The following is a 14450-nucleotide window of genomic DNA, read 5'->3' on the forward strand; positions in this document are numbered from 1 at the left end:
TTCTAGGCGCTTTAAAGGTACTTCCGGGACCAGTTCTATATCAGCAGACGATGTTTTCACTTTCCTTTATTTCCGCTTACTTTTATTATTCACTGTCCCCCATTTTTTATAGCTTATAACGCAACAGTTAATGAAAATTTCAGTAAAATTTTAATTCCTAAGATATTTCTTGAAGAACTTCAATTGCGAAAACTAAATTCCTATCCTTATGTTTCTATTCTAGAAATTATAACACATGGGAGCAGTCATTTTGATGCTTATAGTTTCGGAACTGATTTCGTATGAAATCTATGCCCTGAATTTAAATATGATATTAGTTTTAGCCTAGGAGCTGAAGCTTCCACGTTATAACATTTAAGGAAACATGGGTGACACAGGCCCCCCCTACGAGCAAGGGGGCACCCCCTAAATATGGCGAAGACCTCCCCTTCCAAAAAATAAAAATTACCCCTCAAAACACCCCCTAAAAATTTCAATGGCGCAGTCTGCGCCATGGCCCTTCCTAGGTGGGCACCCCTGGATGGCGTGGGTTTAAGTTAAATCCACAGATCAAACGAAATACAAAACATAGAATTTTGTTTTATATTATAGAACACAAATATTCAGAGCCTGATTACATTGAACAGGCCAATTAAGCTGTGGTCTCTGGCCAGGGGCGTGGCCAGGGGAGGGGGGAGAAGGGACACCTATTGCCCCAAGCCTGAAGGGGCCCCGAGATTTTTTAAATGAGGGGGTAAATTACATGTAGGGACGTAGGGGTAAACAATATGGAAGGCGGCCCGTAAAAGTCATTTGCGATGGGCCCCAAAATTTCTGTGCACGCCCCTGCCTCTAGACACCGAGCTTTAAGTTTCAAAAAATGACTAAAACTATTCTTGTCTGTTATTTCAAAAGGAAAGAAAAAATTAAGGTTTACTTTATTTATTCATCCTTTCTTATGTGTACTTAAGATGTGGGGTGCTCTGCCCCTCAACAAATATTTTGAACGAGTGGGTAAGCACCTCAATACCCCTGAAATCCCTACTCCTGGTTCACCATGAATGCTTGTGTTCACAAGGTTTGATTACAGAAGACCCTGAAAAATGATTGTCCTAGGGTCATTCAATATCTTAATCGGGTCCTGCAAATATTGTATATGCAAAAAAAAAGCAAGCCGTCACACATCGCGCGAAACGGCATAACAGCAGCACTGATCTAAAAATGTAGAGCTGATACAGAAACACTAATTTAATACTTAGCTTCAAAGGCCTACATATAGCTAAAATCAGCTGTAAAACTCTGGTCATCAAATAAAAATCTATTTTTTTGTTGCCCTGAGTAATAATTCTGTTTCAATAAACAAATTCGATGTCCTCTCTGCAAAGCTGAAACTCTCAGATTGATCAGTTTAATTAACTTCTGAGAACTGCACAGCAGTCAGGGGCTCCTCGATGGGAGGTCACTGTGATCTCCCAAAAGTTTTCTTTACTCAGCAAAATTTGTCTGACGATTTGGAGAGAAAATTGAAAGATTGAAATTTTTAAATGTCCGAATATACCTTTCTTTTTTTTTTTAAATACGATGTAGGGGAACAAAACTTAATAAATTCTTTCTGTCTTTATGAATGGAGTCAAAATTTATCTGAAAGTTAGATCGTTCTTCCATGTATCTACATTTACAAGAGCCAAGAATTGATTTAAAATCTTGGATTAAAAAAAAAAAAAAGAGTCGTCCCAAGGTATACTATGTCCCAAGATGAGTCTACTAATTTATTATTCAACCTCTATCATTTGTTGAATTATATTTCTTCTATATTATAACTACATTGACTTTTATACATTGCAGTTATTCGGAGGAACCCTGAGTTTTAACCTTACAGATAATCAGAATCCGACATTATTAACCAGGGTAAAATATCATCATTTATACAAAACTTCTCATTCAAATTTTCTTTTTTGCATAGGTAGGCATTTGCATTTGGGAAAAACATAGCAAAAGTTAAAAAACAGTGTTCTAATGCCGAACAAACAAATGAGTAATAGAGACCGTGACACTAACCCCAAAGTTCATTCCTCCTTGTGTGAAAAGCAGGTCAGGAAGTACTCCGCTCTCAGTTTCCGAAGTAGCTCATGATAGCGGCAAATTCGGATCGTAGAAAGTGAACTCAGTGTGGTATTTTGAACGTAAGCCGAACCCGTTTTTACGAAATATCCATCATAAACATGGATTTTTCAGATCAGAGCCGTTCGACTCGATCTTTCCGCTCCGAGAACGCCTTTTGAAACAAATGCTTTTAGTATCAAATGACATGAAAATACTTATGAAAACTTTCATTTAAATTTTGTAATCAAAATTCTGATGTTATAGCAAAGACACTTTCTAGTTTTCCGTTATTTTGTTGAAATACGAAAAAAAAAAAAAAAAAAAAAAAAGTGAGTACTTCATTGGAATGAAAGGTATATTTTATAATTATTTCTTTTATACTAAGTTATCCAAGAGAGTAAAGGCATATATCAGGGTACTTTTTTGTGATTTTCATCCAACTCCTAAGAATTTCTGTTATTACATATCTCATACCAAAATCTCTCTGTAGTTGCAGTATTAGTCTATATAACAAAGTTTATAATCGCTTTGAATCTCAATTGATATGATAATTTTGTTTTAATGATCTAAAAATGAAAAAAAAAAAAATGTTGCACGGAGTAAAGTTTTCTTTACATGTTTCTGCAGTTTTCTTAATAATTTTTCATACCGACCCAAAGCTTATTATGCTTTCCACATTATCAATAACAGATGATTAAGCAAGAAGTGAAACTTTTATCTTTTTCTTTTACATTCTAGACTGTTACTTCACCCGCTCGTTTTCTCTCATGCCACGCTCTTATACTTTTTGCGCCTGGCTTAAGCATATTCACAACAAAATTGCGTATTTTTATGAAGAAAATAGATTATAAACAATGAGAAAATTGAAGAATACTCGATATCCGCATTTTAAATGTTGCCAAAAGCAATGAAAAATAATAGTGATTATAAAGTTTATTTTGTTAATAACAGTTAACAAACTAATTTCACGGCTGAACTTTAGCAATGTGGATTACGCTTTTAAACTGATGACTTGACTTGAATCAAAGAAACCTGCATTATTTGAAACTTTAAATCCACAAATATATACCTGCTTAGGTTTAGTCTTGAAATTAATTCGTTAAATTTATTAAAAAACGTAACTTTATAATTACTAATATTTTTCATTGTTTTCGGCAACAGATAAAAAACGGAAGTATTTTAAGTTTATAATTGTTATTATTTTTCATTGTTTTTGTCAACAATTAAAAACCTACTACGACACTTCTGTCACACAAAAAGTTTGCTGATCAGAATTTCAAATCTCTCGCATTGAAACTTTCTCTTCAAATAAGGTTTAAGCATGTATTTAAAAGAGAAGTTTTTGAGAAAAAAAATTATTTCACGAATCATTTACATTGAAAGACAAAAAGAGATTCTCATTACCTCGTCTCTATTCTTGCTTTATGTCCAACAACCTTGCCGAGCAACCCGGACCGTCCTTCGTTTGATGAGCGCGGTTCATGCTATTCGAAACTAATTTATAACCATCCCTATGCTTCAACAGACGAACATAGTTAGGGGACAACCATAATGGGATGAATTAACCTTGAAAAAACTTCTCTAAGTGATTACAAACTCAAAATCGTTGTTCACACCGTAACATTTCTTGATTACTCGTATTGCATTGTGGTCTTTGCTTTTGGGAGACTTTTTTTTCTCTCTCGTTAATGTTCTAAGAATCAGTCATTTAGACCGTTAGATCATCATCTAGGTTTAGACTTTATACCGGGGGTTTCTGGGGAGTATAATGACTTGATTCCTATATAAGAGGCTGGTTAACGTAGACGAGTCATTCAGTTTAACAGTAGAGTTAGCAACTATTAATTTATTGTAACAATAAATCTGTCCTACTTCCGTAATAGAAATGAAAATGTCTTTTATGGAGCAAATAGTAAGTATTACATATCTTGCACATCATATAAGTAGATTTAAAATTTTACTTATAATAACCTATCATGTTTCTTACCATCTGAAATGCTTTCATAAAAACATCAAATAAGGATAAACCATGGTTTTTAACTAAAATGTTTCTAGAATGATTAAAGTTTTGTTAATTACGGAAGTTTATGAGAATTCGTTTTCTTATTATTTACGTTTGATAGCTTTATTTTGGCTTTACACGACAGCGGCGAAACCTTTGTCACAGACATTCTGCTCGTGTTTACTCATTGACTTTCTTTCATTCTAGCATTAAGAATTACTTTCATCCAGGATATTATGTTTTATTGATCCTAGAAACAGGGGTGCAGTCTCTTACGGTGTTTTAATTTACAGCAACATGTACAGCACTAACTTATTATTTATTATTATTTTTTTTTTTTTTTTGCTCATTTATTAAATTTTTTTCTCTCTCATACATTCATGTTGTGTGCGAGCTCATCAGCATTAATTTTGTTTACACACACACTCCTGAGTTTATCAAAGAACGATCATAAACAATAACAGCATTGTCTTATAATTGTAAAAAAGTTACATCCAGAGTCAGATAAAAATATAAAGTACCTGCAAGCTAACCATTGTTTATCACGTAAAAAAAAAAAAAAAAAATACTTGCAGGTATCTGCTTTGAGGTTACAAGAAACTAATTTTCATGCCAATTATATGAACCTAGGATGCAAAGACCTAAGATAAATTTAAAAATTTTAAAGCTAAGCTTCTTTTAGCAGATATCTTTGCATTCGTAAGCTCACATATTTTTGGGAATTATGTCTGCACTGCAGATCATACATTAGTGGGGCCTTTCTTTCTTAAGCTGTCAAGAAATCAATAGGATACCCAACTTTCTGAGAAGGAAGGAAAAACTAGCCGCTGCTTCTTGGAAATGCTCTGTTGAGGGAGGGGACAAAAAAAAGTGCAATAAATCTAGTAGCAAAAGTGTTATTTATGAAGATGAGAGATACCACTAGGAGCAAGTCCTCCATCTGCCTTTGGTCCCTTAATAGCTCAATGCACACAAGGATTCCAAAACTATACCGTAAATTTTGAGCCTAAGCGCTGCGGCGCTTACGAGAAAAAAAAGTTTATAAATTCCCGATGTGGCGATCCAGCAGGGAGCGGCGCATACAAGTTTTTTTTTTTTTTTTAAAGTTTACAACGTTTTGCAAAAAATAAACTATTTTGAAAAGAAGGAAAACAAAATGTTTGGAACTTTCTTCGAAATTATCGGAAATGTGTTTTGAATAAAAAAAATAACAAAATTTTCCTTTTGAATTTCTGGTAGCATTATTAAGCACGATTCCCCCCTCCAACTATCCCCCCCCCCGATCAACTATTTAAAAAATAATGAATTCATAATCGGCGTGTCCCGCCGTACAGTTTAGTTTCTACTGTAATTTAAGTCTTTTTTAATTAACGTGAAGATAATATAAGATTTTGCCGGAATGTGTTTTGTGTCTTTAGTTTGTAGTTAAAAAATTGAGCTAAAATCGGAAAAATGTCCAAATTTTCGAGTAAAGATCGAGAAAATTTGCGGAATTCTTATTACGCTGCAAAGTCCGAATCTTCTGCTTCAAGCATCGTTTTTTGGATTAAGGTGCTAAAATTTAAGCGAGTTTATCCAGTACTCATTTCAAATTAAGTTCATAACTTTTTTAAACATCTATAAAGGCGATCGTTCAAAGTTTTTTTTTTATGCGCAATGTAAAATTTTTCTGCAGCGATCCGAATTTCAGCTAAGTCCGTGGTTGTCGGATTTAGGGTAATTAACTATCAGAAAGTGGTTAAGATTTTTTTTTCTGAAACATTTAATCTGTTTAGATTGCGTTCGAAATATCTTTAAAAAAAATACATTGTTTTTTAAACTGAAAACGCGGCGCTTACGCCGGGTGCGGTGCAAACTTCAAAAATACGGCAAGTGCAAACTTGCTAGCTCCATATGATAAGCTTTGCGTGATTTGATATGAGCACACAAACACACACAAAAAAAAAAAAAAAAAAAGAGAGAAGAGGAAAAAAGGAAATACAAAGCCACACGAAAAGAATTGCTCAGTTGTTACTACTTGATGCATAGGAGAAAAGGGAGGATGAACATTTTAGTAATTTTTAAACTGAACGAAAAAAAGGATAGCTGGAAAATTAGAACATCACTCGCGATTATGGCGAGTGCTCATGTCCACAATGAATACAGTGGCTCCCAAAAGTGTTCGTACACTTTGAAATTTTTTAGTAAAACCAAAATAACGCGAAACTGAATTCGAATATGAAGTCCAATTTTTTTTCACACCATTCCTATGCCATTCTGAATAAAACTCAGTAGTTTTTTTTCTTCAAAATATTGCAAAATTTTATTTTTGAAATTCGTCGAAAAACGATGAGACAGAGAAAAAATACGCTACAAAATTCAAACCCAGTAATTTAGAATGTCATTAAGTACTACTGAATAACTACACCTTTGAAATAGTTTTATAACCGTACACAGATAAGACAAATCATAAATTCAAAAGCAGAATAGAAGGATCAACAGTCGAGGCCCCGGAAAATTTGAATGTTGAACAGTCGGGGCCCATTCAAATTTTACGGGGATCTTTGAATCAGAAAGCAATGGGCCTCGACTGTTGATCCTTCTATTCTGCTTTTGAATTTATGATTTGTCTTATCTGTGTACGGTTATAAAACTATTTCAACGGTGTAGTTATTCAGTAGACTTAATAACATTCTAAACTACTGGGCTTATACATTTTTCTTTTTAGTTTTTTTGGTTTTTACGCATCAGTCGAGTTTTTTGTTTTTATTTAAAAAATTTTATTTTACACTTTTTGGTTAAATTTTTTTATGCTTTGACTCCATTCAGACCACTAAGCATAATGTAAGCATAAAACACGTAGAAAAATAAGCTTAATGTAAGAATTAAAAAAAAAGTATTAGATTTAAAAATTCAGACCTCAAGAGAAGTCATTTTGTGCAGAAAAAACTTTTGTGCTTTTTCTTTGTATGCTGAAATATAGCTTTTTCTAATAACCGTGTTCAACCTTTTGTATTAAAAAATAAATAAATAAATAAAAAAAAACACCCCAAATTGAAATTACGCGTTTCACCCAGTAAACATTTAACTATTTATTCGAATACGAAATAAAACTATAAAAGTACTATCAACTTCATAAGTAAGAAACCATTTTCTACTCTGCTTTCGGCGGAATAAGAATTGCATTTTGTCTACGTTCGAAAATTACACTTAAAAACGGACTCAGTTCAACTGGTTTTGGTTTTGAATTTTAAGTGTTCGATTAAAAGAAAAACATGTGCTGGCATCCAAGCTGTAATGGTTAAAGCAGCCTGCTGTGGGAAATTGGATCAATTTTCAAAAATAAAAACACTTCTTTTCAAACTTATTTATTATTTCTCTAGAATGTTTGTTTCAATCGTTACGCGAGATTTTCTTTTTTCCTTAATCAAATTCCATGTTTTACGAATTATTTTAAAGTGTATCATGCTGACTAACGACAAAACATAGACCCATGTTCTTTTTTTTTTTGGCAAGCAGACTTTTTTTGCTGTTTTTTATGACACATTGCTTTAATGCATAGCATTCGAAATTCAGCACATTTGCTCAGTTGGTTGGAGTGTCATGCTGATAATCAGACTGGCCCCAGTGCGAATCCGTGTCAATATATATTTTTTTAATGTTTCTTTTTTTCCGTCATAGGCTCTCATAGGCAGGATTGTATTTGCCACAACCCGTTTTTCCACATGCACAATTATTGCTTTTTCACGAGTGGAAACTTTTAACGATATTTATGTTTGCATTGAAAATACGTACAACCAAATAGTGAGCAATGATCACATAATCACAATATTGTATTTAACGAGGTTTTGTTACTGATGTCTTCAAATTACGTGCCTTCTTTTGTGCGTTTAGTTTTTTTCGGTTTGGAGTAGACCAGGGCACATTTACAAGGATTTTTTTCACTGAATTTTCTAATTTTATGTTTGAACCTAGGAAAATTTAGACATTGTGGTTTTATGAAGCAGTTGATAAAGTCAAAATTTGTATATACAGTTGCTGCTCAGCTTGTGTTTTTAACCGTAAAAAAAAACAGTTCTTTGAGTCCAAAATTGGTTGCGTAAACTTGCCACACACAGGCCGGCTAGTGAGTTTCTTATTTGTTAAAATATAATATCGCGCTACACGACACTAAGAATCTTTTTATTTAAGCCCATGCCTTGTGCTTAAGATTTTTCTGATATTGTACAATTAAATATTTTTTGTTTCTTATTTCAGATGGAATATTTTTAATTAAAATAACAAAATCAATGATTCCTTCTACTCGCATTTAAGAATGGTCCGTTTTTCCGATCGCATTTTTTTTTTTTTTTTTTTGGTAAAGAGGTTGTTTTGCTTTTACGATCTCTTAGAATTTCGATTCGCTGAAAAATATTTGTGGCAGGTGACCGAAATTTTCTGACTAATAAATAAACCTATGTCTGTATGAGTAATATTTGCCTTCATTTAATTATAACTGCCTACATTTGTATAAATTTATTGATCAATAGATAGATTTCGACTCAAATCAATCGATAGATTTAGACGTGATCTTTATGGTTGGACTAACGACGAAATATTGATGAACAAATGGGCAACGTAGAAGATGTCTAACGGAGTTTTTCTGTATTTACAAGGAAATACTTTGAATTTATATCTATACGAATGAAACCTAGAATGTATTTTTTAAGCGTATCCCCAATGTTGTATCTAACAATCAGGCACTTGACAGCACCCGTTTCTTCTCAAATGTTGTTCAATCATGTTGTTATCAGCCATTGTAACCAACTCTACTAAGACTAGAAAATCGCCCGTCAAGGTATGACGGGTGAAAATTGCGTCTACATTTGAACAAAGCAATTGCCTGTTTGGTGATATTTTGATAGTTGAAATTTTATCCCTAACTCCAGTGGATTAACCATAAAATCCTGCAGATAGCGTTCATTGTTGACCATTTTTACGTTTCTTCATTTTCCTAAAATGACTGTATTAACAGTAAATCAGTCAAGTTACCGGATCCAGTTCAGTCCTGTCAAAATAAAGCATTTCCCTGCGTGTCAAACATTAACAAAAAATATTCTCAAACAATCATGCAATGACCCGAGTTTTATTGTTGATGACGTCAGTGTTACTCGATTATTCGCTATTATGTATATCAGAATGTAACATATAGCACTGTAATATAATGTTTCATTTTGCTGAAATCAAAACTGAACAGCAAATTCTCTTTACAGATTATGTGGCTTGCTCTAATCCTATTCCTGTGTGGCTCTAGTCAAGCAGTCGTTGGTGAATTGGAAGAGAAATCACATGGGGGACACGGCCACGGCTCACACGGCCATGGTGGTGGCGATCACGCCGGTGCTGGATATGGAGGACGCAAAGGTAGCGTGAACTCCAAGAGCTACGACCGCGGTTTCAGTTATGGCACTGGACACGACACAGCAAAAAGTTACGGTGCTGGTGAAGAAGACTATGGTGGTAAAGGATACGGCGATAAAGAGTTTGTCGGATATGGTTTAGGAGACCTTGGTTATAGAGGATTTGGAATTGGTGGCTTTCGAGCGCCTTTTATTTTCTTTAGATAATGTAGTTTTGAAGTAATATTTTGATTTCATGTACGGGTATATTTGCTTATGCATTATAGTAATCAGTTGTTCCTTGAACTGCCTTGCTTTGATTAATTATTGTCACTAAAAAGAAATGATTTTCCTTGTGTACTTCTTGAATTATATTCCTTATATGTATGTAATTGGAAAAGCTTCTTTCAATAAATTAAATATTCATTGCCGTTATTATGCCAAATGTTCACTTATGAAAACTTGAGTTTGGATCATTATTTGAAACTATCAGTATCGTACGAATGTATCAATCTGATTGTGATTATCGATTTAACCTTATACAAAATATCGGCGACTGAGTACTACAACTTGATAAATGTAAATTTGGAACAAATTGAATGTTTCATTTTTTTAAAAAAATGTTTGCTATAAAGCAGTCATAAGTTCTTTGAATTTAAATTTTGTATTGTTATTTTAACCACATATAAATCAAGCTTTCACATTTCTCAAAAATTGTGAAAAAACATTCATTTGTTGAGTTTTTTCGACGCAGTATGAGAAAAAAAAACTGATTTGTAGTTACCTACTAAAAGCATTCACCATACGATATTTTGTCAAAATCAAATCAACGTAAACGAATAAAAATTAAAAAAAATCAATTAATAATTAAAAATAAGTTCAATGAAAAAATTAGTTCAAAATAAACAAGTAAATAAATAAATAAGAACGATAATAACAAAGTTTATAGGAAAAATAATTATAATAATTTTGAGAAAAAATCAAAAGAAAACTTGTTTAAAAAAATAGCTTTAAAAATATTTTGAATGTCTTAATAGAAACAATAATAGATGTAGAAAATGCTTGCTAATTTTATCGGACCTTACTGGAGTTTCAATGAATTTACATACGTATCAAGTTTATGACTCTTGCATGATCTTTCAAAGGAATAAATTGTAGAGTGTGTCGGAGGACCACCTAAAAACCTAAAATGAAACCTAAAAAAGAAATATTTAAAAAAATGTTATGTTAATAAAAAATAAAAGATAAGATCTCCTGCTTCTCAATGTAGGCCCAGATGCTGTGTAAAACATATCCGTACCAGTACATTATATATATATATATATATATATATATATATATATATATATATATATATATATATATATATATATATAATCAAAAAAATCAACTTTGGAGCGTATTACCCTCACAGGCAGGCAATTCGCCTCTTTCCATCAAGCTAAACGTCCCAATTGAACTAACATCACGAAACATCTTATAATAATCAATAAAGGTGATATCAAATAACCATATTAAGGTAAATCCTTAGATGAGTAACGCAATCAAAAGTTAAGTTAACAAAACTAGCTTTAAGATTCAAGTGGTTTTACATATTTTTTTGATGTAACGGCTTTTGACGTGATTTTAACTTCCTTTTACAAAAAAGGAAGTAATGTATTCGCGAAAAAATTTTCACTCAAAAAAATCGACCTTAATTTCTATTTTGCTCACCCCCGAATGAATATTGAATTTTTTTTTTCGACTCGACAACACGTGGATAAGTACCTAAGAACGTATAGACACACGAAATATCCATAATGACGATTCCCGAGTTAATTACAACGAATTTTCTCGTGACGTCTGTATGTAAGTATGTGCGGATGTGCGTATGTATGTCGCATAACTCAAGAACGGTAAGTCCTAGAAAGTTGAAATTTAGTACGTAGACTCCTAGTGGGGTCTAGTTGTGCACTTCCCTTTTTGGTTGCATTTGAGTGTTTCTAAAGGGGTCTTTTGCTCCTTTTTGGAGGAAAATCGTTGTTAATTTCGATGTAAACTCAAGTGGTGTTATAACTTGGTGGACACTTGGTGATATATCGCCAGTTTTTTGGTCGCCAAGTTTTGCCGCCAACTTGGCAACAGATTTGACGATTTTTTTAGTTTGTTTCAAGTTGACCACTGTTGGTGATGTTTAGAGAGTAAACTATTGAATCACATTAAAATTGCCAGCAATGGGGAAATGACATTAAATTGCAGTAAAAAGGAAGTCATTTGATACACAAATCAGCTCGTTTCTTTTACATTTTTCTAAAACTATTGCATCTTTGATTGCACATGTGTGTGTGTGAGGAGTTAGGGGGTTACTGTGGACCCACCGGCCGGAGTTTGATTATCGCTGGTGTGGAACTTCTTAAGCTTCTAAACTGATTGTGTATATGCGGTTGTTTGTCTGTAGTATCCTATTGGGGGAATGAATGGGTGCTTCCATTTTCCCCATAGTCTCTGAGGTAAAAGGTATCATACTGGGGTGAAAGACAACAAGATTACATTCAAACAGTCATAACATCCAATTTTTCGTACCCAGTTTCTCTCAGACACTGTATGCTTGGACGCAATGCACAATAAAGCCGTGGAGATCTGATTCGTAAGGCGACGAACTCGTAACTGGAGGGTTCCAGCTTCGATAGCAGCCAATCGAAGATCCTCCATGTTCGTTAATGATGATTGAGGCACGTTAAATATGTTCATGGTCGCAAGTTCCTCCAAGTTCCCATTCCACGTCAATACCTCTAGGGGTTCTGAATCAAAGGTTGCTCGGCTCCTGGTCTGAATTAAGAAACAGAGCTGTCTTCAGGGCTCCATTCTTAAACCACTCATAGTGATAGGAAGGAGGGACCTTGGAGTGTTCTGCGTAATATGCCATTGATTCTGATACCGTTCACAAAATTTTATCTCTCATTTCATCCCAAAGAAAGGGGGGGGGGGAGATATAAAACTGAGACATTAAATTCTGTTTTTCTCAAACTCAACTGATCCTAAATGCCCGAGATTTTTTTTTCCGGTTTGAACTTTCAATTAGCACTTAATCCTAACTTTTATCAATGTTGATTGATAAAAGTTAGGATTCCATGCAAAATAAACTAATGAGACTAGAAAACAAAATAATCAGAAGCAAAGCGTTTTTACCTTTTTAAAATAAACGCAAACTGAAAAAAAAAAAGTTTGATCTGCTGATTTCAAATGCTTTTAGTTTAGCCGAAATATGTGTTGTCACCCTTCTTATAACTCCCATCACCTCCTTGTCACTGCAATTTCAGAACTTACTTCCACTTAATGCTTGGCATCATTTGTAGTAGGACTGCCGATACAGAGTTGGAGTCTGGTTGATTTTGGGGTAAAGGGGTCGGAGTCGGAAAACGAAGTTTTAAGACTCCAAGAGTCGGAGTCCGTCATTCTCCCTCGAAGCCCGCAACTCTGCCAGTGCTTGAGGAGTCAGAGTCGGGCTGATTTCGAAGTAAAGGAGTTGGCGTCGAAGGCTCTTAAATTCCAAGTATCGGAGTCGGTTATTTTTCCACCGATAGTTCAACTCTGATTATAATTAGACTGCTCTTTATAAGGTTAACTTTTGAAGAGAGCGACTTGGTTTGCTTTAAGTTGTATTAAAACAGTTGTAATTTCCAAATTCTGAACGTTCCATAATATTTCTTACAGCTAAACAGGGTTGTTTGGTTTAAACCATGTTGGTTTAAACCAATTGTTTTTTTTTTTTTTTAAACCATGCGGTTTTTTAAAAAAATGTTTTTTTTTTTTAAAAAGCCGAAAAAAAAATCCATTTTACAGGTTTACATTGATTTCCCCACACATATTGGAAATTGTAAAATTCCATTTATGCTAAGTTCCTAGCTAAGTTGCAGAGATAAATACTAAAATTGCAAAGTTGCTTCTTCAAAATGTATTACAAGCTTTAATCGAAAAAAAAAAAAAATAGTAATATAGTTTTTATTTCATATATGTGCCATAAAGCAGATTTCAGTCAGCTTCCATCATTATGCTTAATTTGCATGATTAGTTAAGATTTACTAAGGATTGAATCTTTTATTGTAGATGCAATCCATTATATTGCTCACTCCCGTTGCAGGGGTGTGACATTTTCGCCCATTTATTTGCACTTTCCTGGAATTTTAACTTTGACTTGTAAGGTAATCAACAGTCTAACTTAATTGTTTGCACCTAAAAATTAAGATTTGTTCTGCAGGTGAGCACAAATAATACTTTTTGAATCAAATTAAAAAAAAAAAAAGTTTATACTTCACGTATATAACGTTTTTGGCAAAAAAAATTTCTTGAAATAGAATTTGCTACACATTTATTTGTTCTAAAGAGTTTGTTTGTTTGTTTTTTTTTAAACTTTGTCAGTACAACAGCAATCGATTTTTTGACCGTTCAGTCATGTACTGTTGTACATTTTGCTTTACTTCAATATTTGCGACATTGTGTATATAAAAATCAGCATTATGTAAAATCAGAAAGAAAAAATATGAAAATTGTTCTTTTGAAAAGATTATGCTTAAAAATATAACTTTTACCTTTATTCGATAATTATTCATATTATGTTGGTTTTATAAAGTTTTTTTTCTTGGATCTTCATTATATTTTATCTTAACCCGCATCACAACCACTTCTTGAAGTATTTCGTATCATAAAGGGTCTATATCTACATGCATACTAATATGTTAATCAAGTCAAACATTTCATTCAATATTTCCCCGCAGAAAGCTATTTTAATTATTTAATTTAGTTACAAGATTTTGGTCTTATCTCTTTAATTAATCAAGAAATTAGGTATAATGTGACTATTGAATAACTGTTAATTACATGGAACCTTAATTACCTCCCGAAAATTAATTGTTTTTCTCGCAAATAGTATTTAAACCAAAAAAAACCCGGTTTAAACCAAAAAAACCTGGTTTAAACCAAAAAAAACAGTTTTTTTGGGTTTTTTGAAAAAAAAAAACGGTTTTTTTACC

General features: G+C 33.2%; 1 protein-coding gene across 1 annotated transcript; it reads left to right on the forward strand.

The window, feature by feature from the left end:
• Positions 1-3909: 3909 nt before the first annotated feature.
• On the forward strand, positions 3910-9861 carry LOC129221540 (uncharacterized). Its single transcript, XM_054856032.1, has 2 exons — positions 3910-3994; positions 9316-9861. The coding sequence occupies exons 1-2, from the start codon at positions 3968-3970 to the stop codon at positions 9667-9669; spliced, it is 381 nt and encodes a 126-aa protein (XP_054712007.1). The 5' UTR covers positions 3910-3967; the 3' UTR covers positions 9670-9861.
• Positions 9862-14450: the final 4589 nt, after the last annotated feature.

Source organism: Uloborus diversus, chromosome 4, assembly GCF_026930045.1.
Source record: "Uloborus diversus isolate 005 chromosome 4, Udiv.v.3.1, whole genome shotgun sequence".
Taxonomy (NCBI): domain Eukaryota; kingdom Metazoa; phylum Arthropoda; class Arachnida; order Araneae; family Uloboridae; genus Uloborus; species Uloborus diversus.